Source organism: Elephantulus edwardii, unplaced genomic scaffold, assembly GCF_000299155.1.
Source record: "Elephantulus edwardii isolate Elephantulus edwardi_28Jun2011 unplaced genomic scaffold, EleEdw1.0 scaffold00027, whole genome shotgun sequence".
Taxonomy (NCBI): domain Eukaryota; kingdom Metazoa; phylum Chordata; class Mammalia; order Macroscelidea; family Macroscelididae; genus Elephantulus; species Elephantulus edwardii.
In genome coordinates, this window is record NW_006399777.1 from 4,487,581 (window position 1) to 4,513,835 (window position 26,255).

Below are 26,255 nucleotides of genomic sequence, written 5' to 3' on the forward strand. Positions count from 1 at the left end.
TTAACCCTCAATTGTTAGGCTCTGTCCTTAAGTGACTTTCTGGTGCTTTCTACACTATCAAACAGTATGTACTTAGGGAACTCTGGTTAGTGTCAATATTACTTTAAGCAAGACATAAACCCCCAGGTAATCTATAGGTATGATGAAAGTCCAATGACTTCTTGTAAAATAGTCCTTAATTCAGGTAATTTAGGGTCACTTCTATTTTTACTAGAGCAAGGTCCCCCACTCTCATCCCCCCCCCCCCCGCCATGATGAAATCTCTAATGAAGTCCGAGGTGTGACATCTGAATGAGAATGATGAGCTTCAAGAACAGGAAAGAAATGTTTCAGAGGGTCATCTAAGTTCCAGATTTCTCCAGTGAGTCGTTTTAGAAGTCTTAAATGGCAACAAAAATGACAAGAGGTGCTGGTTTTAAAGGATCAGATCTTGGGACCCATACAAGTTTCCAGCTCAATGCCTGGTATGTATGAAATAAGAACTAAATGTTTTTCTGAGTAAATCCGTTCGTTCACTCATGACCGTCAAGTCAGGATGCACTCTTGACTGACCCTCCAGAGGCTGTAAATCACATGGGAGGAGACCATTCACCTTTCTCCCTCAGAGCCGCTGGTGGATTCAAACCGCCTGCCTCTGGGTTGGCAGCACAACTCTGCTAACTCGGCCACCAGTGCTCCCTATAATTTGATTTAAGAGAATCAACTAAATCTATATCCAAGCATAGAAGGTGTCATATCCCACGGATGTGCCCCAGGGCAAATTGATTAATCATGAGGCCCCAACTCTCACTGTTAGAGGGGAAAGATAACTTACACCTCATGGGGTTCTGGGAATCCATTTGTTTTCTCCTTTTTAATTCACTTACTGATCTCCTATATCCCAAGCACTGAGCTGTTGACTCTCTGCGACACTATGAACAACAGCTCTCCTGTGTCATCTTTTACAATCTCTGCCCCGCTGAAGCCCAATACTGCAGTCACTGTGTCAACCCACCCTATAAAGGACATCTTCTTTTTCACTGACTCTCACCTTTCCCAGCATGTCATCTTTCTCCAAGGCCTGACCCCTTCTGACAACATGCCCAAAGCACGTGGGATGAAGTTTCACCATCCTTGTCTCTAAGGAGTCATGGGCTGCACTTGTTTTGAGACATTCGTTTGTTCTTTGGACATCCCACGGGATAAAGCATACTCTTTGGTATCACCACAAGTCAAAGAACACTGGACTATTCATTGTTGTTGTTTAGTGCTGCAGAGTAATAGATGACCCATACTGACCCTATGAACGAAGTCTTGCATGCAAAATGTTCATCTTTTCTCAAAGTTCACAGAGTTTCAGGAGGCAAGCATTTTTGGAAGTGGATGCAGGAGATCCACAAAAACCAGGACCGAGGACACAAAAGCCTTTTTAAATACGAGGCCAAATAGAGAAACAATTACTTGAAAAGACACGTGATCCATTCTCATGGAACTTATATCCCACTAGGACAGACAGATAGTGAAACAAGGATTGTGATACAATCAGCACAGTGGCCGTCACAGCCCGGGGATGCACTCAGGAGACACCATTCGGACTACCCTCAGCCTTCTCTTCTTCCCTGAGCTTTTGTTACAAGACTACATTTCAGATCACCAAGAAGACAGTAATGAGAAGAGCTGTCATTGTTGGTATGTGCCATCAAGTCACCTACGACACACAGCAACGCTATGTACAAAAGCTCTGAAGCCTGACCTATCCTGAGCCAAGTTTCATTATCTCCATCCAACACACCTAACCCCATTAGCCCAGATATTGTGTCAGTCAATCTCATCCAGGATCTTCCTCTCCTGTGCTGTCCCTCCACCCTTCCAAGCATGATGTCCTTCTCCAAGGACCGGTCCTTCCTGGCCACATGCCCAAAGTATGAGAAAGGGATAAAATTTTCCAATTGGTAGCCTAGCCAAATAGATTTTCCTACAAAGGACAAAAAGTATAGCAAAAAAAAAAATTAAGTTTCAGGGGAGCTCTGGTGGCCTAGTGGCAAGGAGCTGCAACTACAATCCCAGAGGCGCACGGTTTGAATCCACCAGATGCTCTGCCGGGGAAGGAGGGACAATCTCCTCCTGTACCAGTCAGATCTGATTTGATGGTACACTAACACAAAAATAATAAAAATAATAAAAAATCTTTAAAAAAAAGTCAAGTTTCAAGCTGGGCCAAAGGATATTAGGAGATCATACCAAAACCAAAACAAAAAAACACCCCAAAACCCAAAACCAAAAGACTCTTTCCATTCGTCCAAATATTACCTTTCGATGGTATGCTTGGAAGCTGGCATGCATGTAGAGGCTGAGATTTAAAGAAATACACCACTCTTCTGAGCTGGATGCCAGCCCCTGCCGTGTCCTACGGACCCTCACAGCGGCTCGTCCTTCAGGATAATGTCAGGTTATCCTGCCCAGCCTTTCCTGACTACCCAACATCTCGCAGGCAGCGCTTACTTGCACATAAAGCCAAAGCAAACCGCTGCCATGGAGTCAAGTCCAAGTCGAGTCCAAGTCAAAGTGACCCTCCACGGGGGCTCTGAGGCTGTACATCTGTGTGGGAAGTGGCTGCCCGTCTTACACCCACATGGCGTCAGCCAGACACAAACTGACGACCTTTCAGTTAGAAGCCCAGCACAATGAACACCAGGCCCTCGTTGCACAGCTCAGCTCTGCTGTGGAGTTGAAAGGACCCCCAGCTCACTGTACGGTGGGCTCCCAGGCTGTAAATTACAGGGGCAGAGACTGCTCACCTTCTCCCTTCAGAGCATCCGGTGGATTTGAACCACCAGAGAGAACAGAACTTGCGTTAGCTGCCTGACTCCCTACAGACTAGGTTGATCAGCTGCTGAGCAGGAAGCACCTGGAAGCCAACCCTCCCGTGGGTTTTCGGAGGCTGTAAATCACACGAGATGAGATGGTCCTCCTCTCTCCTTTGGAGCCACTGGTGGTTTCGAACAGTGAGGTGCCCCCTTCAAGTTGGTACCCCAACTCCCTATAGAATGTGTCACCAGAGCCCTCCAGCGAAAGAGCAGGGCCAGAAGCACCCCACACAGGATGCCTGTCAACACGCTGTCCACATATGCAAGTATTTTTTTCCCTTACTTTGGTTCTGCTACCATTTTATGTCTCAGTGGCCTTTTTACTTCGGCGTGGAGGGTAAACAGGAAAGAACCCTTGTACTGTAGACAGCTGATTTCAGCACAATGAACAGGTGGACATTTCTAACAGGACGGCCCCATGGCTTCCCTGGACACACCACTGTTCTACTGACTGCAGACTTCTTACCTGCGTGCGCGCGCGCGCGCACACACACACACACACACACACACACTCACACTCAAGCAAACATACAGCACTCGTTTCAAACTCACTCCCACAGGGCCCATTCTCACGCACAGTGCCCTCCCTGGGTTTCTGAGGCTGTGGCTGCAAAGGCTGGACACTGTCCACCGCTCCTCTGTGGAGCCTGTGGTGGGCTTGAACCGACAGGCACGTGCAATCTCAGGCTGTGCGGGGCACCCCACTGACACGCTGACAGCATCCTGCATGCAGCGCCCCCTCCAGGGAGCATCCTCCTCACAGCACAGGACCACCCGCATCATGCCCTTACGGACAATGAGCCCCTGGTTCTGTCTCAACACAGCCCAGCCCACGACGGGGCAGGGATGCAGCTCACCGACCACGCCATTATTCCACATCCTAGAAAAAGAAAAACCAAAAACTTGTCTTCTTTTTAACCCTCAAAGGTCAAAGGCCTGCACAGCTGGTCACCTGAAGCTTGAAAAGCTGTCACTTTTAACTGTCACAATAGGAATCCTCCCTTCAAGAACCTTTGTTCATTAATTTGCAAGACATCCCTTCCCAGGTTTTTCCAAATACATCCACACAGATGTCTCGGAAGTGGCGGAGCTTGGCAGTTATGTCATTCCAGTTCTGTGTCTATTTATACGAGCTCTTCAAATCCCTTCAAGAAGGGCACTGCCTGTGCTGCTGTTCAGTGGCCAGTGAGGGTAAGACGTAAACGATGAGACCCAGGCGGCTGCCGCCCCCCGAGTTCAGATGCTGGAGGGAACCCCGGTCGAGAGCAAGGCCACAGCTTCTCGTGTTGCGAGACCGGATGCAAAGGCGGCAGAAATTGGCTGCGAGTCCCCTCTCCTTGGTGTGACGCGGCATTCACATCCGAGGAGCCGAGTTGTAAGCTTTCCTGAGACCCCATAAAGCACATGTCTGCTCCCCGCGAGAAGCGAGGCTCTTTCTGGGAGTCTGCTGAAGTTCCGATCTGAAAGGCTGCCATGTTCACGGAACCCTTGGTGCTCTAGAAGGCTACCATCTGCCACAGGCTGAGCTTCCTTTTCAGCCAAATACATTATTTATAACCTTTCTAATTGGGAAAAGGTAAGGGTGGAATTTTTCTACAGCCTGCCTTAGACATGGCTGCAACCTTCTGAGCCTTCGTGCTACACACAGCCCTGCAATTTCATGTAAAATTGACACACAAAAAAAAACCCACCCCAAGAAACCGACAAGGAATTGCTTGAGGTCACATAATTTTCAAAATATGTTATCCTTTCAGACTCCGGACCGAAAACCCATGTATGCTGCAGGTACATATGTCTCTATCACAGTCGAGATACAGAACGGAGTTGAGTCTTTCCAACTGGTCAGCTTTCTAAGCCGTCAAAGGAAGTGGTTTCTGCAGAGGTGAGATCTCTTTAAAAAAAAAAAAGGTTCCTCAACTGGGGAAAGGTAGTGATTTGACTGCCTTTTAACATTGCTTTGTTGTGCCTCTAATAACAACAACCACCAAAAAAAAAACCCCACCCCAAAACAATGCTAATCAGGTTATTCAATCATTTAAACCAAAACTGTTCAGGCTTTTCTGCCAAATCAACCAACCACAGCAAAATCTGTTATCTCTGATTGCTCAGCTTCCAGTCAAAAAACAGTTAACCCCCACTGTACCAAAAGTTTTCCAAAAATCCCCTCCCAGCTCCCCCAGCTCAGAGAACAGAGTGCCCTGCCGCCATCTTTCAAGGGTAACTGAAGCAACGGCTCAGCTTCACCTATTACAACATACTCTAATAAACCCAACAGTCTGAACGGAAGCCAGAAGTTCTCCAGCATTTCAGACGATCTCCACGGGGGTTCTGTGTGCATGCACCCTTCTTTCTTTTGATGCTGTTGTTGTTGTTGTTAATGGCACTGTGATATCATGATCAAAACTTCCTGAGGACTTGCTGATTGTCTAAGGGAGGTGGGAGGAGGCAGCCAGGCCATTTGTAAAATGGTGGGTCCCCAGGTTTAAAGCTTTCAAGCTCCATCAACAGAGAGGGCAAGGGCTAGCAACGTCTTATTTACACAATTATCTAAATACGATTAAACAGCTGATAGATAAATATTAAACTGGAAAATGTATAGTCATTTCAGCTTAATGTAATCCTCTTTCTGTAAACACCCAAGATGATTTTTTTTTTCAACCAGAACAGTCCTGACATCTCATAAGCCTAAGGGTGAATAGCAAGAGATTGTTTTTGATAGTTATAAATATTCAAAAGACATGCAGACCATCTGCTTTCATAATACAGGTAAAGCAAGACTGAAATGGTGACTGGTGTATAAAAATGCTTCTTTTAACAAAGTCTTCCTCTCCTCGAAAACTCTAAAGACAGATGTCAAAAACTGTTTATACACAGCAATCAGGAACGTGCAAAATGTAATATTCCTTTTACACACAGTGCTTGCTAAAGAGATTTTTCCCCCCTTTTCTTCCCATCTGTGTGTTGCAACACATTTCTACAAGTTAAAAACATTTTTTTCAAACAGAGATCTCATGAATACCCAAAAACATGCTATCTGGTTTCTGAATGCTAATTAATTTCAACCAAGGAATCTGATATCTTTTTCTGTAGCAAGGAATGTATGTTTTGAATTGGAATCCTCTCAGAGACCGCAAGGGAAATAACCCAGCACATGTTTAATTCTAGAAGGCTACTTTCACAGTTCTTCTTTGTTTATAATTAGATAGATAGATAGATAGATAGATAGATAGATAGATAGATAGATAGATGATGAAAGAAAGAAAGAAAGAAAGAAAGAAAGAAAGAAAGAAAGAAAGAAAGAAAGAAAGAAAGAAAGAAAGAAAGAAAGAAAGAGTGTTTTTCAAATGAAAGCATATCATTCCCAATGTCTTTGGCAAACAGTCTAAAACAATTGTTTGCCTGAAATAAATGCCTGTACATGCAGGGTAGATAGAGAAAAACCTTTAACATCTCAGTCCATGAAGAGGGAAGCAGAAGTAAGAATTACAGTTAATTTTCAGGACTGGAACATGAATTGTGACTGTAACCTTTTTATGTATTGTATTAATGACACAGAGGCATTAAGCACCTTTATAATTCTCAATAAAACGAGCATTTACTGAACAATCTGTCAAACTACTGGCTCGCTATTCTTTCTCACTTTTACTCATTCGAACAGTACAACTTCATCCCCTCCCGAATCCCTCCCCATTCCCCATGCGCTTCTCTAGTTCTGCCTGGACTTTTTTTACAGCACTATGTACCTATGGCCTGAATTTTTCCTTGTATGGAAAACCGGAAAACTCAAAAGTTATACTGAAAATTTTAGATCAAGTTGAATCAACTCTATATTCAAATATAACTTAGAGATTCTCAGCAAACGGGACTTTCTTTGCATTCATAAGGCTATATCACATTTTTATTTCACACTGAAAAGAAGGAAAAGTAACAAAAGACAGAAGAGAACACCCAACTCTAGAAGGCATCATATGAGATACTAACACAGTAGGTATCTGCTGAAAATAAACAGGTAGTCCCCATATGTCATTTGGGGGTGGGAAGGTACAAAAATGGGCTTCAATTTACGAGAAGTGAATGCAGAATTTCTAAGTGTAATATTCTATTTGTTAGCGTATGTTCCCCAAATCTCTCCCACTGGGTTGACAATTGCTTTCTAAGCTATTCTCTTGGGGGATACAACTGGGGCACATTCAGAATCTCAATTTGTGGAGAAGACTAACGACATCTAAATTTTACTTAAACTCCAACTGTCAGAGTTAGGGCTCCTGCCTTCCTCCTTGATCACAGGGGCTGAAAAGGCCATTTGCACTCCACATCAGGCCGGCTGGGCACAGACAGTAGCCTCAGCTCAGAGCTTCCGAGGAACGCAACCCCAAGTCCAACGAGAACACACCCACGCCTGTGTTTAATTTCCTTACTGCATTTCCGAAAGATGGAAATGCGATCATTTCAAAGCACACAGACTTTTATGTAATTACTTAAACATCCAGTTCATAATTTTTAAAGAAAACACTGGCCCATAGGTCACCTGACTTTCTCATACAATTAATTTTACAAAAGGACTAGATAATACATTTTAACCAAATGCTCTATTCTGTCCTTTTGTAGAAGTGCTCACCTAGATTTATTTTTACTGTGAGGAAACCTTCTTATTCAAATCAACTGAATAGCTTAGTGAGAGCCTTAAATTACAAAATATTTGTTAAAAGGTGTTACTTCTGAGGGCATGTAATACTTCAAATTAACTGCATAGGAGCCTACATTTGTTCACCTGTAATCACATGGGAATCGGGTTACATAATCACCAACTCCCTTCCACAGGTTTAGAGTCGAAGAAGTCTACGTCTTCTTGTACAGAGGCCCAATGGCCTTTCCTGAACACTGAAAAAGGATTCATTTGTAATACATCTCATCCGCACAAGCAGATCCTGGGTAAACGATGCAAACGCTCTTTTTTGGAAGGTTAAATAAAGCCCTTTGGCATTTTATTTATGATTATTAAAGTCACCTTCATCATTAGTAAATTAAGCATCAGACCAATCCAAACAGAATTAGGGGAAAAAAAATACACTGGAAAAATAGGAATACATCCTTTTTATCTGATTGAATAACAAAACTCCCCGTTTTTCAGAGTTCTGAAATCTTGGCTCCTTTGATCCAAACACTTGGGGGGCTCCCGGCTGCTCACTGTCTGATGCTGCATGGCTCTACCTCCCCTCCTCTCCAGAGATTAAAATTCCTAGTATCTGTAACGAGGCAGAGGAAGGCGAGCAGGCCAAGCTTGTTTTTAGGATCCAAAGGTTCTACAGAGGGGATTTGGGGAAAAACCCTTTAAATCACAGAGTGAAAATAACAACAGCTGTAGTTGAAACAATTCACGTTACCAAGAGCTGATCACAGAATTGGACTGTAACTCTCTGCAGATTTCTTACTTCCTCTTTGCATTGTTTTTTTAGATAAACATTAGGTTTTAACCCACACTCTCTAAAGAAAGAGAATAACCACCTTGGCTTTTAGCTTTCTAGGGTCCTCAGAATCCTGTTTGCAAGCTTCATGAAAGCGGAAGGAAGCCCTGCCTAATTAAGGGCCAGCAGCATCTTTTCATTTCAGAGATCACGCGTATCCCTACGGGCCATGGTCAATGGCATGTACTCAGATCTGATCCAAGCCTTGGTAGATCTTGAGTTCTGCGTTTTATTAGTTCACTGCCAACCACTAGCCCAGACGTCTCATGTCTACTGGACAAACACAAATGAGTGTCCTCTTTGGATGAGGCCTCAGAGAGAGAAAAAAATTCTCTGGCTTGATTTCTACCTGTCAGTATTACGCAAATCCTTTACAAAGTATAGGACAACGGCATTCCTAGGGATTGTTTCATCAGGAGTTGAAGAGGGCCGGCAGGGGTGTCCTGTGTCCTGACTGGCTGTGCACTAAGAGAGGTGGCACGGTCCCTTGGGGCAGGTGAGTGCAAACTGTGCAGACCAGTGACAAGGTGGACATCCCCGTCCCTAAGGCCAGTCCTGGACAGGTTGACATGTTATCTACACCCACAGCTTGCTCACAAGTCAGGTGATTCTGGACCTTTAAACCTGTGACTTTTAGAAAGCACATAGTTACTGTCCTCCACACTGTCTCTGCCGCCAAGTGTGGACTTGAGAAACTCGAAAGGGGCCAGGACACTGGCTGCGGAATGAACAGTTAGCTGGCGTGGCGTGACAGTGACCAGTAGTATTTCTAATCTGGCAGCATTGACATCTCTGCCTACAAATCATTTCAACTCCATGACGGAGGTTTTCCCCTATTTATTTTGACATATGAGGAGCAAAGGGACAAGAGGAAGTGCTTATTAACGAAATATAGGCTTCGAGTGTAATATAAATGCTACAAGATGAAAATGAATGACCAGGCTGCAAAACATGCTCAGCTGTGGAAGAAGGAAAAAAAAAAAAATCAAGTATGTGGCTAAGTATGAGGGAGCTCTGGTGGCCTAGTGGTAAGGAAATGCTCTGTCGATCCAAAGGCACACAGTTTGAATCCACCAGCTGCTCCACAGGATAAAGATGGGAAATCAACTCCTGTGTGACTGATCTTACTGCCTCTGAAAACTTGCTGAAGGATCAGTTATGAGTTGGTCCTGACTTGATGGTGCAAAACAACTAACAGACTATGATAGAAATGTGTTACTACAGTCTATGCTTCATGGTGAGTAACTGGGTCTTTGACAGTATTCTTTAGATATCTGGGTTCCCTCACCTTCAAAACTACTGTTCTGTTTATAAAATTGTACACTTCCTGCGTGTATTGAAGAACATTGCGATGCCTGCAAAAAACACAGTACAGTTTAAAACACCTGGAAAATCCAGCTATCGTTTGGCCGTGATGAGGTAAAATAAACCTTTAGAGTAAATATAATGGAGATAATATAAAGTACAGATAAGAATAACATATCTGAGAGAAGTACAGCAATGAATGAATCTCAAACTATCTGTCATCAAGCTGGAACTGAGTTGGAGCTGAACCCACAGCAAGGTTTCCGAGGCTGTAAATCACACAGGAAACTGCTTACTTTTCTCCCATTGGGCCACCAGCGGATCTCGCTCAGCCATCCTTGGCTGGCAGCCCCATCCTCCATGGGACATGCCAGCAGAGAGGATCCACAAGCTACCACCACTAACACATCGGTAAGCACAGCCTACCGGTCCACGAAATAACTATGACTGCAAATTCAATGAGGAGGTTTCAGTACAACAAATACTGCTGAGATCCCACTGTACGTCAGCAACTGTGACGACGAATGAAACACTCCAGTCTTTTGAGGACCATCAATGCCAGTGGACACCAGAGCAACTCATAAAGTGCCACGTGATGAGTGTGCACAGGGAGGCCAGCGCACTGGGTGAGGGACAAGATTTAATGGAAAGGACACCATCAACGGTCTCATATTGTTGTTGCTGTTATGCGCTGTCGAGTCACCTGCGATGTACAGCGACCCTCTCTGTACAGCAGCTCTGAACCCTTCCCTGTCCTGAGCCAGTCTCGCTAATTCCAACACACCAACCCTCACCACCCCAGTTACTGCATCAACCCATCTTATCTGGGGTCTCTCTCTCCTGTGCTGTCCTTCCACCCTTCCAAGCATAATGTCCTTCTCCAAGGACCGGACTCTCCTGGCCATGTCTCCAAAGTATGTGAGACGGAGCTTCAAAATGCTAGCCTCCAAGGAGAGACTTGGTTTCACCCTCTACAAGATAGACCTCTTTGTTTTCTTGACAGTCCATGGTATGTTCAAGACTCTTCTCAAGCACCACAACTTGAAGGCATCTACTCTTCTGTCATCCTCATTGTCCAACTCTCTAAAGGATAAGTTAATTACAAAACTGGCCTGGATTAGGTGAATCTTAGTATCTAGACTGGCATGGCTGCTTTTCAGCACTCTGGAGAGGTCCCTGACTCATGAAGCATCGCTATCTCTTCTGATACTGTCTAGTCTCAGGTGTCCTATCTTCACACAGGTTTATCTAAAGGTCAAACCTTGAGTCTCCCCCATTTGCATTTTGTAAGACAACTGAGGTTTCATAGCAGTTTTAAGAGAGGTGCTAAGAGGTGTCCCTTGAGGGTGAGAATGAGTTAGGATATCATCTTCTAATTGTTTTCACAAATGAAAAGTCCTCTATTGTTGCCATATATGAAAGTGAAGCTTGTTTCCATAGCCTGCATGAGAAACGTTCATGTAGCCTAATGTCATCTTAGACCACCTGGCATCCAAGCAAATTTTAAACTGCTAAGCCTGACGTGTGCGAGAAACTTTTAAAACCAGGCCCTGGGCTAGTTCTCCTTAGAGGGAAGAATGTCACAGCTTCATCTCATGGGCAGGGGGCCTGCTGTTAGGAGAGGCTGTTCCTTAGAAAAGGGGCATCATACTTGGAAAGGTGAGGGGTCAGTGAAAGAGAGGAAGACCCTCAATGAGATGGAGGGACACAGTGACTGCAGCAATGGCCTCATGTGTATCGAGATGATGAAGAGAAGACAGGACAGGACAGGACAGGACAGGACAGGGTTCGGGTCTATCGGAGAAGATGAGGACAGCACAGGACAGGACAGGGGTCAGGTCTGTTGTTCTCGGGATCGCTGTGAGTCCTACTCGACTCCATGGCAATGAACAACAACACTGTCATCCTGCTGGTTCCAAATGCTTCTAGAAGCCCTGCTTCATTTCCTTCTCACTGTAACCCTGGGTCACCGGTACACTCACCTCACTCTGAAGGCGAGGAAACCGAGGCTCGGGAGCCACACTCCTGAGCTGCACAGACGGCTGCACTCCAGCCTCCTTACGCTCGGCTCCAGGGCCATGCTGCTGCTTCACTCCCTGGAGCGAAGGCACGTAACGAGGAAGAGACAAGACAGAGCTGGTCAAGACAAAAGACTAGCTTTGTTTCCTCTCAGAGAAGCCAGAGGTGACAATAATATGCGGGGAAAAGACCGCTACAACTTCCAATACGTGGGCAAGGACCCTTACAACTGACAATACACAAGAAAGGACCCTTACAACTACAATACGTGGGCAAGGACCCTTACAACTTAAAAGAGTATGTGGGAAATGACTGCTACAGCTCTTCAAAGTGGACACTCGTTTCTGGTGTGGACCCAGCTTGTGGGAACCACCTCAGAGGACATGCGAAAATATCAGTGACATGGGACAAGGTCGAGATGTGTCGTCCCCATCGATGATGCATGATCTCGAGTTATCCGGATCTGAATGTGACCACCAACCACTACAACTCAAAGCTCTGCTTCACCTGCAATATAAACCTGGTTCACATCCTTAACTCTTAACGGAGTAAGCAAAACAGAGACTCACGCTGCCGTGGGAAAAGTACTAATGACGCCAACAAGAGGCATGGCAGTGACGGGAGCAGGTGTTCTGGAGGCGGTGAGAGGGGCTTAGGATAGAGCAGAGTGCAGAGCTACGGTGCATAGGGTCGCCGGGAGTCACACAGTCGACTCGCCGCACATCATAACAGCAACAATCAGAAGGGACAAGAGGATGAGGCAGAGAGCTCAAGTGTAAGAGCAAGGAGAGACTGACAGGACAGGAGGCTGGCCCCCGTCCCCCCAGAGGGGATTTCTGACCTGCCATGACCTAACGCCTGCACCCCAGGATGCTACTACACATTGGAACTCAACACGGCCCCAGATCTCACGACGCCCTTTGAGTGTACATCCCGGGGTACTTCATACTTATTAGGAGTTAAAGTTAAAACTGAAGCACATACAATTCCAGACAGAACGATTCTTAAAATGGTCAACAGAACAGATAACGTTAAAGTCGAGAATTCAACGTCCCAACAGCTGGCACATCCTCGCCTGGACTGCAACAGGCTGTGGGGCAGAGATGCTAAAGACGCAGCCCGGCTGTCCCGCCAGGGCTCTCTCCGGCTTTTGATGCTCAGAGCATGTTACAATCAAACAGCTTCCGATGAAAGGTGGGCAGAACGTGGTGTGTGGACCTGCCTGTCCCAGCTGTTTTGTCTGGGGCATGAATGAAACAAAGCAGGTTTAGGAAGCAAAGCTAAGTACATGCCAAGCTGAAATGTAAGTAGGAACTGAAAAGAGGAGACAGTTTTTCAAAAAACGGACACTCAGCATAGCACTTTCAAATGTGTTTTAGTAAGAAAATCCGTACGTGTCACAAGGTTTAGTGAACTTCTCTGGAGCAATTAGGCAATATCTACAAGGCTCGCTCCCAGGCCATGATGTCTGGTCTCAAGCCTGGGTGGTATTTTTTATTCTGTGCATCAGGAAAAAAAGAGGGGAACGCTCTCGTGATGTGGTAATTTTCCCTGCATTAGTGATTCTGAGGTCGAAGGAGACCTGTTCAGATCTAAAACAAAGCATAGGTAAAAATCTATTAAGTGAAAATGAAGCACTTGCATGATGTTAAGCACTCTCTAAATTGGCCTGGCTTAAACTCTTTCATGTTCTATCACTGTGAAGAGACAGCAGCTATAAAATATTTGGGATCAATCCATTTCAAGTTGGATGCTTTATTAAGTTTGGCCCTTCTGATTAATGTATGTGAGAGGTGACAGGGAGCGACTATCTAATCACTATAAAGTCTGTATGAATCTAAATCTGCTAAAAATGAACCTTGCATGGTAAACGCAAAGGGAACCGGGTGGAGCAGCGGTTAAAACTCGCCAACCGTGAGGCGGAGGCTGGAATGCGTCAGCTGCTCTGGGGGAGGGGGACCCTGGTGTGGCTTCCACAAACACTGCGGCCTGGCCTGGGAAGCAGCACTGTCAGTCAGGTGTTTCTGCTGTCTCCTACAGGGGCCACTGTGGGTCAGAAGGAACCTTACAATCTCTCTCAGGCTTGCCCTTGACTCAGAGCTGCCGCACCCCTGGCCCTCCAGTGGGTTTTTAGAGGCTAACACAGTCATGCAGGAGGAGACTGCCCATTCCTCCCCTAAGGAACATGGGTAGATTTGAACCACCTTCCTTTGGGATGGCACCACAGCTCCTTACACACAGGCTCCCTTTGATTTCATGATAATATTGGGGGGGTGTTTTGTTTTGCTTCTAATTAGATTAGAAAAGGAAATCGGGTGGGCACTTCTATTGTGGATTAACTACACTTGATATTAATATACAGCAAATACCTTACTGTTTGTTAGGCTACTGTTACTCCTGACTCAAAAAAGAGGCAGGAAAAATAAGGTCTGCTGTAAGTTTAGCATTTCGTTCAACTGTCCACAAAAGACAGGTGTACAAATTCCCTTTATAACACTTGCCATCATTATAACTTCTGGAAGTTCTAAGTCAGTAATAGCTGATTAACATCAAGAGCTTCAGTGCCTAGCAAAGCAGATACCCATAATAGCACATTCACAGTCAATGGGCTAAGAAGTAGGAAAAGTTCTTTATTTTAAAAAGAAAAAGATTCCCACATGACACTTCCCCCCAAAATATTTAACAAGAAGATATGTCATTTTCTACTGGGAAAGGTCAAGTACAAAAATCCTACAAACATATCCCAAATGGAAAACTTTCTTTCAATGGCACTGCCAGTTCCAGGCACTGGATCACAGGCCCGTTCAATGACTGAGGCAGACTCTTCCCTGCCGATACAGGAAAGGCCCTGATCCCCATGGATCAGCCCCGCACACCCTGGGGTTCTCACAACTGACCTCTGATGGGATGAGACCCACTGGTCCGACTGTTCTGAGGAAAGAGAAGTCAGGGGCACAGGGCTGACTTTTAAACCTTCTGGATCCTCCCAAAGGCTACATTACCCCAGAAGGCAAGTCCTCTGGTCTAAATCACCCTCTCATGTCCTGAATGATAGGCTGAGCCAATGTACAAATAACAAAACCAAACCATACATATTAGAGAAGAATTCTAGCAGTAAGAATTAATGCAATTTGGAAAACTGTATGTAGAACAGAGAAACCAGAGCATTTTATAAAAGACATCAAGTTCATCTATGAAAGGCACTCTTTTAATCTGTCTATGAGCAAGAAAAGCAGGCTCTGGATTTGAATCTCTGTTCTTCTCCTTCACCAGTTAGGGGAACCACCAACATCCATACAGCCACTCTGTTCTTACAGGTCTCATTTGGAAATGAGAAGAAAAAGCCAGCCACCACATATCACTCAGGGTGAAAGAAGCACTTCTGGTATGTCAAAAGTACTAAATGAAAGGTAACTACTAATACTTGAAATATTACGATGGGTTCTCCTTATTATTACGTTGAAAACAGGATGCTGAGCAGAGAGTAGACTTCTAAGCCATCATTTTGAATGGATCAACACATAAATATGTGAATTAAGGTCACAGGTTGGCTTTTCCAAAAGACTATCACATACGTACATACGGACACGGATGCTAACTAATGTCCTCAGGGAATAATTAATGCTTCCTCAACATTTCAACAAGCAGGTCATTCCAGTACAAGACATAAAAAAAAAAACACACAAAAAAAACACTCTATGAAAGCAATTAACATTATATGGCTATTGTTTAAAAAGTTATCTGTGAACTTTCATAATTGTTTCTGCAGCATTCTTTATAATACAAAGTGGGTAACTGACCAAAATCTACCTGAATTTAATTCATTTAGTTACTAAACGTTTGTAGAAATGACTCAAGTCTCTAAGAATAAGCATGGTTAAGTACAAAGTTGGGGGTAGTTTGTTGTGTTTTTTAGTTAGTACCTAACACAACACATTGGATATGCAAATGCCAGGAAGGAAACAAAACCAGAAAATCCTTCTTCTCATCCATACTTCTAAATATACAGTTTATATTTAAATTGATTTTTAATTACATTTTATTTGTCATATACTCTGCTACCTGAAATGAAAAGTGACAATGTCCACTCACTGGACAGAGGATTTGGGCTCAGAGTTATTTCTGTCTTTCATGGGGAAGGAAACAAGACAGAATCAGTGCTTTATAACTATGATGGCTGCTGCAGGTTTGTGCATACATACATTTGTAAAAAAAAAAAAAGAAAGAAAGAAAAAGAATTAAAAAAAAAATCCCACATATCAGATTTGACACTTCCCAGGTATATTTTTACCTTAGCTTTTTCAAAAGGAAGACATAAGCTGGTTAAAGTATTAACTTACGTTTTACTTCTGTTACTTTTAACAAAATAAATTTATCCCTGAATCACGATGACTATTTATCTGATGTTTAAATTCCATTTTTAAAATGTCAGGGAAAATGCAACATCAAAATTAAATGTTTTAGTGCAAAGCAAAATATTCCTTTTTTTCTACTCTCAGTTTATCTCCCAAGTCCATATCCTCAAGGTTTTCACTACAGACTTTCTCGTCCTCAAGTCAGACTGTATTCTCTCCTTAGAATATAATATCCAGCTCATCTAACCACATCCACTAAAAAAAGCAAAAATAACAACAAAAGAATCAACCTCAAATCTATAATGAGCTAAGCATTTCTTATGTCTTGGAATGGTTTGCAAAAATAAACACACATGTGGTACAAAGAATAAATGCATGTTGGTCTATTTGGGCAGATTTTTGATAGGAAAGTAAATATCAGAAATAAAGGTATGAGTTGTAAATCAAACCACATGCTCACTTTAGAAAATTTCTGCAGCTGCAGAAAACCTTGCAAATATTATCCAAGAAAATACTATTGGGCCCCTCCCCTCCCTCCCAAGGGGGAAAAAAAAAGAAAAAGTATTCATATTTCAAAATCGACACTTAACTATAAGACTTAGCACTGCAATAAAACCAGGACTCTACAACATTTCTCAGTGAGAAATCAGGATTCTGACTTTTCTTTCTAGAGATGCTGGCTCCTTCCTCTGTCAATTGAGGAGTCTGAGAAGGCTGTTCCTCGTTTCAAGAATGGAAACTCAACTGGACATGTGTTTATTAGCAAGTGGTGGAGAGACTGGCTGAGGGTTTTGGAAGTTATGAGCGGACAAACACCCTCGTGCTAATATCTGGTGGCTCCCCCGATGAGCAGTGTGGGCATTTACTCACACATGGCGTGGACTTTCCACTAAATATAATACTCAAAGGGTCAATAAATCCCTATTTTATCACACCCAGCAAGGCAGAACACTCTTACCCAGTCAACAAAACAAAGCTTTCACCTACAGCAAAGTATGTATGTTGAATTTCGTGCTAAGAGCGCTCATGTGAAGAAATCCCATCTCCATGGAGGAGGTAAAGGAACCTTGACACTGAGCCTTATCCAGCGGTAGGCCCCGATCTGCACAGAGCTGAGGCAATTCTCATTTGTCACGGCATCTTCATCATCAGATCCCAACCCCAGGCGAAAGAAAGAGCAGTTTGTCACGCTTGGCATATATTTTGGGTTTAGGCCTTAGGGAGTCTGCATTTCTCATCTTTAACTAATAACTTTAGGGGGAAGGAAAAAAAATAATAAAGTAAATGGAAAATAGTTCATAATTAAAACATTCTGAGCTGAGTATGAGATTCATGGATTCGTCCTACAGAAAGAAATAGGTGGAGAGGATAGTGGAAACACAACCTTGGCATTGAGTGAAGAGGTGACGCTTTCCCTAGAAAATTAATCTCATTGCTGCCACTGATAAATGGTGTATTCGTTTTCCCCCAAAAGACTGTTTCCACAAAGCATGACTATCACTGAGGTTGAAGTTACCCCCAGTTCCATCCCTGACCAACAGCACAGTGGGGTCCCAAGCCACATGTGACCTCATGCTTCTTCTGGAGGCTTCTCCACAGAAAAAAAAACGGCAATGCAGGACTCTAAAACCAAGTCTCTAACTGTATCCCACCATTCTGTTGAATAGTCTAATTGTCTGTATTCAATTCATTTCCCATGACAACATTAAGTAAATCCACAATTATATTCCCAAGCTCCACGGATGGGGGTTTCCTGGCTAAATGTCACTGTCCTTTAGCAATTAGTTCTCATTGTCTATACAATAAATATTCATATGAGAACCTGCTTTCCCCAGTTCCCAGTAAGTGCCTTGAGTCTTAAATTTCTTTTCAGAAATCAATGAGACACTTAGTAACAAGGAAATTTACAAGAGTCTTATGCCGACTGTTCATACATTTCAACTGGGGGGAGGGCACATACACTCATTCCTTTCTAGAACATTTCAAAAGTAGTCAAATAACATCTTATTAGGAACCCAAAATGTTGGAACCCCAAATCCCAGATAGAAAAGTAACTCTGCTTTCTATCATCCTACTGATTTAACTCCATTAAATTCAATTACTTTATTCAATGATTACAGTTTCGCATTCCTTTTATTACAAAAAGAGGAAAACGAGGAAACCAGTTGGACGTGTCACTGAAATGTTAGTGAAAATATAGAAAATGGTTTACTTGTGATTATCACTACTTACCTTAGAAGAATACAGAAAGCCCTTCTTAATCCTCAACTTAATTTATTTGCATTGTTCTAAAATTGCTAGCAAATAGCGAAGTGAAGCTGTTGGACTACATTGTAACAAACTTCACACCATGGAGCTTGCACTAAATTGGCCCAGCAGCTTCCTTTCAAAGGTAGCCAGGATCTTCAGAAGCATCATTTTTGGAAATACAGTTTGTGGAAGGGGCCTTATCGCAAATGCCGAAATGGTACAGTGGTGTCATTCAGCACAACTTAAAAATGCCGGCAGACTAATCCTCAAAGCTACATTTTAAACGCTCATTAAAAGAAAACAAACCCACAACTTAAAAATTCATTCCAAACTTAAGTAAAGCAACACCTGCTATACCATGAAATGCACCCCAAAATGGTATTGAGCAGAGAGGGACATACATCCCTGCTGACCACACATTCAGAGCTGGTCAGCACATACTCTCCTCTCCCAGTATTTAAAAATCTGTAAATAGTTGAATATTATCAAAATGATGCTTTGGTTATTCAATTAGAAACAGAAGCTCTTTGTAACTAGAGTTTTGGTTGCCTTATACCATTATAAAAAATTAAGTACGATAATAAATCTGCACCTTGCTTCAAAAATACCTGATAGTTTAACATATACTTCAGAAAACAGTGAAGCTTTCATGGAGAGGGAAACAAAGTAAAACCGTATCACCTAACTGTCTTCCAAATCCCAAATAAATTGTTACCAGTCAGCCTTTAATTACAGGTAACAGACTTCTGTTACTTGTCTAACTCTTTTCACTAAAATATTTTCTCTGCACTTTTTTGTAACACAGTATCCAAGAAATGTGCATGCCCTTTTATTCAGATGTGGCACTGCAGAGCTTTAGACCTTAAGAGCTCAGGCTGCCATTCCTACACATCAAATCTCAGGGGAAGCTGTTTCCACCTCTATGGCTTCTTGGAAAACAAAGTCCTCAGGAGAAGGTGGTAACCATGTTCAGGGCACTCAGAAGAGGACTCTAAAACCCAGCTAGAGTCCTCTTCTGCTGCACGGTTTTCCTATAAACAGTCCTTCTTTCTTCTCCCCAAGGAAGGGGGAAAAGAAATGCAAAGGCACTGTTCAGAATGAATCGAGCATGCTTTCAAAGGTCACCATGGTCAAGTCACTTTGCATTTCTGGCAGATTCCTGCTTCAGATACCAGTTGCTTTGGACTGTGCAGCAGCCCCATCAAGCATCCGTGGTGTTTTATCATTTCTTGCGTGCTATGCCTGAGTACCTGTGAGAGGGGGCACTCCTTGGCCAGTGAACTCTGATTCATATCTTTCAGCAAGTCCTTGAGCGCGTTCCTCACCGTGGTGTGCGACCACTGCTCGGGAGGCAAGTCTTCTAGTTTGGGGCAACTATTTGAGACACAGATTAGAAAGGGGATTATTACAAGATTGCATCCCGCTGCAGAACATTCCTTTAAGACAGACAGATTTCATTTTGCGCATCAAACAGATGCATCTGGAGATTGCTCTCGGTCTCCTGATTGTTCCGATTAGTTAATTACTTTATACAACACATCTGCTGTATCGATGCATGAATTATACATCAGCTGCCTGCAGTGGCTATTTTTTCCATGTTACTTCTACCTTCCTGCTCGGATGCGCTTGGGAAGACGATTTAAGGTGTTCTGTTTTCTCGTGATCCACCGTGGAGAGCGTGAGCGGATTAAACCGATCTCCCTTCATCGCTCCGCTCACATGAATTAAAAGGTTAAAAATATACATGTATCTAAATAAAGAGAGACTGCAGCAATGGTGGGGAAGGCATTCTTTCACAAATGTACACAGATGGCACTGTTCATGATATGCAAAAATATTTTTCTCTTAAGTAAACTTTATGTAAAATGCCTTCTTGTAATGCATCATTTAATTGACTGAATGTAGATAGTGTCGTCTTGTGATAACCTTCATGAGCCTACAAATTTGGGGGTGGGGGGAAGGAAGAGAGGCTTTACAATGAGACACGGAAGACAGGAGAAGACAGCCGAAAACAACAGGCGGAGGAGGAAGTTAACAAAATCAACTTGGAATCACTGTTCTGATTCCAAGTAGTGTCAGGGTCACTACTGTTCCAGGTTAGCCAGAGATGCTGAGAGCAGGTGGGGGGGCCGGGCCGGGCCCGGAAGGCCGCCCTGACTCACCTGTGCAGCTGAATTTTCAACGTGACCACGTGGTACACATCTTGGAGCATGTCCGCCACGGTTGCGTCAGGTGCGTCTGTCACGTAAGACAGCGGAACTGGATTCCACTTGCCAACCTGGATTAGCCCTAGTCCAGATAAAGAGAAAAATGGCATTCAACACTGTACCCTGCAGAAAATAATCTCACAGAAATTTGGGTGTTTTTCCCACGCTCCCATCATAAGCCACAGAGTTACCTCTGTGTGAATGACACCCTTCCCCCACGCCCCCTCTAAAAGGCAGGTCAATGAAAATGCCCACAGTTTCGCTTTCCACATTGTGTGATGTACATGACTGTTGGATTGTTTCTTATTTTGAAAATAAGGTGAATAAAACCCATGCACAGGCCACAGGTTCCGAACTTCAGGGAACTCCTAGGAAGACAGAGGCAAACCAGTTCTGAATGGCTTTACGACTTAGATAAGATTCTCTATGGCAGTGGGAATCGGCACTGAAAAATACTTTACAGCCCATAAAACCATCAGAAACAGAATAAAAGAAACAGAACTAGATATTCAGTCATAAATGCAAATTGACTCAACAGTCCATCTGCTCAGATACACTCCCCACTTCCTTGTGGGGCCTCAGTGGGGCAGATTATTAAGGTCAATAAGCATACTAATGATTCAGCTCAAGTAATTTAAAAAAAAAAAACCCTACCTCGACATTCCACATGAGTAAAATGTGTGTTAACTAAACCAAACCGAATTAAGCCAATTTTTTAAAGCCACAGTCTATAAGGCACCGACGTGAAATGCAGGCTCCACAGCTCTGAATTTAAAAAAACAGCAACATTCAGTGCTTTCTCTGGAAGGTAAACAAAGACAGGCAAGTCACTTCCCCGACTCCACACACGCGTTACTTACCTTTGGCCTGAGCAGCAGAGCTGTGCGAGTAACCCAGAGACAGCAACGCCATTTCTATCAGCTGGTTGAAAAGCATATCTTTCCTCACCAGCACGAACTCCGCGTGTTCCTCCTTGCAATCATACTCAATGGCATTTTCGTAATGTTCCACCACGCAGAAGACTGGGAGCATCGTGCCTGGCAGAAAAGAGAGAGGGAGATGCAAACCAGCACTCTTCAGAAATGCAGTCTGCGGCTGGTGGAGGGAACCTGAGCTTTGAAAAGAAATCTACCTTCACGACAGCGAATGGGCCACTCCGGCAGGCAGGGCACGGAAATAGGGGCTCACACACAGAATCAGGGCATACACATCTTCCCTTTGTAAAGTTGCAGGAGAAATACTTACACAGATTGAGCCTGGTCGTAAGAGCACTTGGACACTGCTAACTTTAACGGCTTGAGTGTCTTCCCAGGCAGAATACCTTTTTGATCAAGTCCTCTAACAATGCTGACTGATGAGAGAGGTGTTAAGGGCAGCTTGGCTCATGTGCTGTGGGTGGTAGGCAAATGCACCCCACTCTAGCTACTTTCAGGGGAAGCCATCTTCGTGGATCCCACACAATCTCGTTTAACATTAAACTTTTCCTATTTCTGTCCTGTGTGTCCATTACCTTTGACTATAAAATTATCATCACACACTTCCTCTTTCGGATATTTACTCAGAGTGGTTCCAGAAAAGAAATGCAAAACTTAACCAAACCGATGCTAATAATAGAAGATCTCAATACGTGCATAAGGCAGCCGGAGAGGACTTATTTTTATGGCTATCCCATCTTCCTAACTGAAGAGATCCCAGGAACCACATGTCTTTAAGATAACCAATGTCTGTCAGAGTCAATGGGCTTGAAGGGAAGGAGAAAAGGAAGCTGGCCTTATCAGAACACATCAGGATAAAGCATCTGCATAGATTCCTGTGTTCGCTCTCAAGTGACTGTAATCCAATGTAATAACTCAATAGACAGAATTCTTCAGCATGGGTCCCACCACTGTCAGAAAAAAGGCTTCTGGAAAACTGAAATTGTGGAAAACCACGGCATTGGATGTGCTTACACAGGGCACCGTCAGCCTCCCGGTGACAAACAGAAAAGGGTTAAAAGCAGACGCATGTAAGTTATACGGTGGCAAACTGCCAGGAGGGTATCTTCAGCATAAATGATGACAAGGGTTACTTTAACAGGGCACCCAGGATCCCCAATTAGTCCTACCGCATTAATGCCTCTCTAGGCTTTACCCTCTAGACTCTCAGCGTTCTACCAACTTCCAAAGATGTCGAGTGCACATCAACCGGAGCTAAAATCTGGATTTCTCCTGACACCAGAGATGCCCTTTGAAAATTCTCTGGCTGCTTGTTTTCGCGGAACAAAAGCCGGCGATGAAACAGCGACATTCATCGACATGTGCATCTTCACCAGAGCTTTAGTTGAACTGTTCACAAGAGATTCTAGCTCTGACAAATAAACCCCTTTAGGTTTACTTAGAAAAGCCTGCAAACTCATTCTGAGGTACCCAACAGGCTGAGCTCGAAAAACGAGCTACAGAGCTTGCCAATATTCCTGTCATTCATTCAGCTGTTTAATACCAGAGAGAGAACCCGTCAGGGATCAGAAGACGACTTGGGGAGACCACAGCAAAAAAAAAAAAACAGCAATATGCAAACTGCTGATTTCTTCCTTGGCTTGAAGGTACTTTGGCAAAATCTCCTACTCAAATAAACAAAAACACTTGACCCCTTTTTCTTCGTGTTTTCTCTGCTCAGTCACAATTTTCATCTAGCACCTGTCAAATACAAGCCACGGACATGGAAAGGAAGAAGCCTGTGGGGGGCTGGGGGACACCCCCCAAAAAAGGCTTTTCGGTAGTTTTGTCATTTGGAGAGAGCAGAGAGAAACCTGCAGCAAGTGAACTGCATTTTTAAAATGTTACTACGAACATGAAGGCCTTCTTAAGAAAAAAAAAAAGAAAAGAAAAAAAAACACACAACAAAAACCAAAACCAAAACACACAACCCTCTGAGCAGGAAGTGAAATTACTGTACTCTGGCTTCTCCTCCCCCTGTCCTGATGTCTTCAAAAGAGCTGGGTGAGTAGAACAGAAACAGATGCATTGATTTTTCCTCCTCTATGGGGTGAACAAGCATGTTGTACTTTGGGAATAACTGCAAGCTCTCTGAACTCAGGAACTACGCTGGATTTATCTAAGGCTTTACTGATCAAGCCTAGAGGTGGCCCTGCAGATAATCAAGGTGTCTATTGATAAAGGGACAATAGTGTCATCGGATTATAAATTGAACTGCTCTCCTGGTGGCCCTCCTGTCCGTGGGAGGGAGGCTGAGTAGGGGGCTTCTCTGAACTACTCGATTATTTGTGCTGGAAGTCTGGAGAGACTACTAACTCCAGCAAACTTCATAACCTCCCAGCATTACAAGAGGAGCGTCCTGGTCACTGCTGAAAGCTAAAAATACCACATGATTTAAACCTGAAGGCAGTCTTAGAAGCTTTTGCTGAAGGTTTATGAGCCTGTGTAAACAGCACGTCGACCATAAGGAGTACTGAAGTCTGTAGAATCCTTGTCTAAAACTGTCCTGGCATTAAAGTTTGCTGTGCAAATATCACATAATACCAGAGACAGCTGAAATCTCCTATTTAGGAATTTATGGAACTTATATGTTTGCAGGCCTCAGAAAGTCTTTTTTATAGAGCCCCAGTGCCTCACGTACAATATTAATGCACTCTGTTTGAAAAGCCGTAATAAATTATATTTTTAATGCTCTTACCCTGGCTTTCTTAAGATGCATACATTCTTGGCAAACAATCAATAAATAGGGTAATCATGAGCAGAGGCCAAAGAATTTGCTGAAGTGCTGTTTTTCCATTTTTAATAGATAAAGATCTAACAATACGGACTGCTGTGTCTGTTCATTTCAGGATCAATATATTCTTTGTTTTCGCCAAACCAAGGAAAAAAATAAATGATTGTATGATAAATGCTATGCATCAAACACAATGAAATTCCTCTGCCTTCTAACTTTTATCTACTTAATATTCTCGGTTGCGAAAAGATGGCATTTTTATCCCTTGCCTAGCAAATGTAAGGAATCGCACACACATTATCCAGAAAGGAAATACAGACCATAATGAGGCATGCACATTATTATTAAAGCCAGGACAGACACTGGTTCACACACTCAACACAGTCAAAGTTGCTAAACTTCACCAATGCAGCATAAAAGTGGTAGGCAGGTCTCAAATTACCTCCTCCCCTCACAAGCTCATCTAATCTGCCCCTCCTTGGTCAACAATACTCAGTTATTCCACAAATCACGAGACCAAATCATCAGGCTTCTTGCTGCTAAATAATGAATCTGCTTTTCAGAAAATAAACCACATCACATAACTCTTACATCTTATCATATACGATCTCGATCGCCTTTATCTCCAAAACAGCCTCACAATGGGCAATGTTCTCAAAAAGCTATGGTGGTGCCCAAAACACCTCTTTGCCAGGGTTCGAGTAAGCCACCTAGATACAGCCTCCACTGTTGAGTCACGAGGCCATGGCCATGGAGGCCTGGCTGAAGACCTGCCTTCATCTCTCATTCAGGCCTTACCATCCACAAGGTCCAATGATTCCAGTTTATGGTAAGCCAAGGTGCTCCACTCTAGCCCAGAACCCACAGACTCAAAACATGACTGAGACTGCAGACAAGCAGGTAGCCAGTGTCAGAGCAGAATCCATGACAAAACCACATGACCACTACACATTCGGCTACTGCACTCCCACACAAGGGGCCGGGGTAGGCTGGGGGGGGGGGTGTCCATCAGGTTCCTTTACCTTTCCTAAGATTGGTTTTCATCAGATGGCCCGAGTGCTTTAAAGGCACCCCCTGCATCTTCGCCCCGGTGCTACCCAGCCTTCCTCTTCCAAGCGGGCTCCCGTTCTGCTCCAGGCGGGCAATCTTGGCTGGTGGGCCCTTCGGATCGCTCACATTGTTAGACATTTCTGAATGGTCTTTCCCCTGAGTTACCTCGTTCAGATGATCCATACTCAGTTACTCTCTAAAGATCACCTGCCAGGATTTAAAAAGAAGACATGTTATAATTGGGTGAGAATGTGTATGTGTGTGTGAGTGTATGTGTGTGTGTGTGTAGGTACAGAGACACACACACACACCCCCCCATGTAAATATCTCACCCCTGTCTTCTCTCCCTACACACATAATACCGGTAAAACTGCTTACCAGACATGCTATAATGCAGATGTTACCACATGTCCAGATAGCAGCCTTCCATGTCCATGCAAACTAACAGAATAATGTGTGGAAACTGGACCACCACATATGAGATAATTTGTCACCTTTGAACCAAATCAAGTGTGGGGAAAGAAACTTTTTTCTTAAAAATACTGCTGGGATAGCAAAATGGAAAAGAAAAATTATATTTACGTTAGTTCAAGTTTTAAAAATGAAAAACTCATTACAGAATGGCAGCATTTTAATCAAAGATAGTATGATTACCAGAGTCTAAAATATTAATTAAACCTGATGTATACACTTACGTATTTATCTTTCAATTGTTTGAGGGGATTAAAAAAGAGACCACCTCTTAAGAAGAAAGCAAATGAGTAACTACTTTCCAAAATCTCCCATTCTCTTGGCAGGTTAATTTGCACAAAGTTTTCTGGTATCAAAGTTTCAAGAGTTTTGTTTCTTGTTAAAGATCTAGCCAGCCTTGGGTCCAACCTCTGATTGGGTTATTCCAGGCAAACAGGAAGAGGTAATGGGGAGTTCCTACACCCCAGGCACTAAGGTATTACAACTCAGATGCTTTGGAGTTAAATTTTAGGTGTCCACTAGTCATAAAATGCTGTTCCCAATTTAAGTTGCAAAATATTTTAAAATACTTTGTGATAC

The 26,255-nt window shown here is 43.4% G+C and overlaps 1 protein-coding gene across 1 annotated transcript in view; it reads right to left on the bottom strand.

The window, feature by feature from the left end:
* The window catches only part of SATB1 (SATB homeobox 1), an 82,360-nt gene extending 56,972 nt beyond the window's left edge, over positions 1-25,388 (bottom strand). Inside the window, exons 1-4 of the mRNA XM_006883405.1 lie at positions 25,178-25,388; positions 21,308-21,484; positions 20,403-20,529; positions 19,491-19,614 (exon numbers count right to left, since the gene is read on the bottom strand). Of these exons, the coding sequence (XP_006883467.1) occupies positions 19,491-19,614; positions 20,403-20,529; positions 21,308-21,484; positions 25,178-25,388 (639 nt within the window). The remainder of the gene's footprint in view (positions 1-19,490; positions 19,615-20,402; positions 20,530-21,307; positions 21,485-25,177) is intronic.
* Between the last annotated feature and the right edge of the window lie 867 nt (positions 25,389-26,255).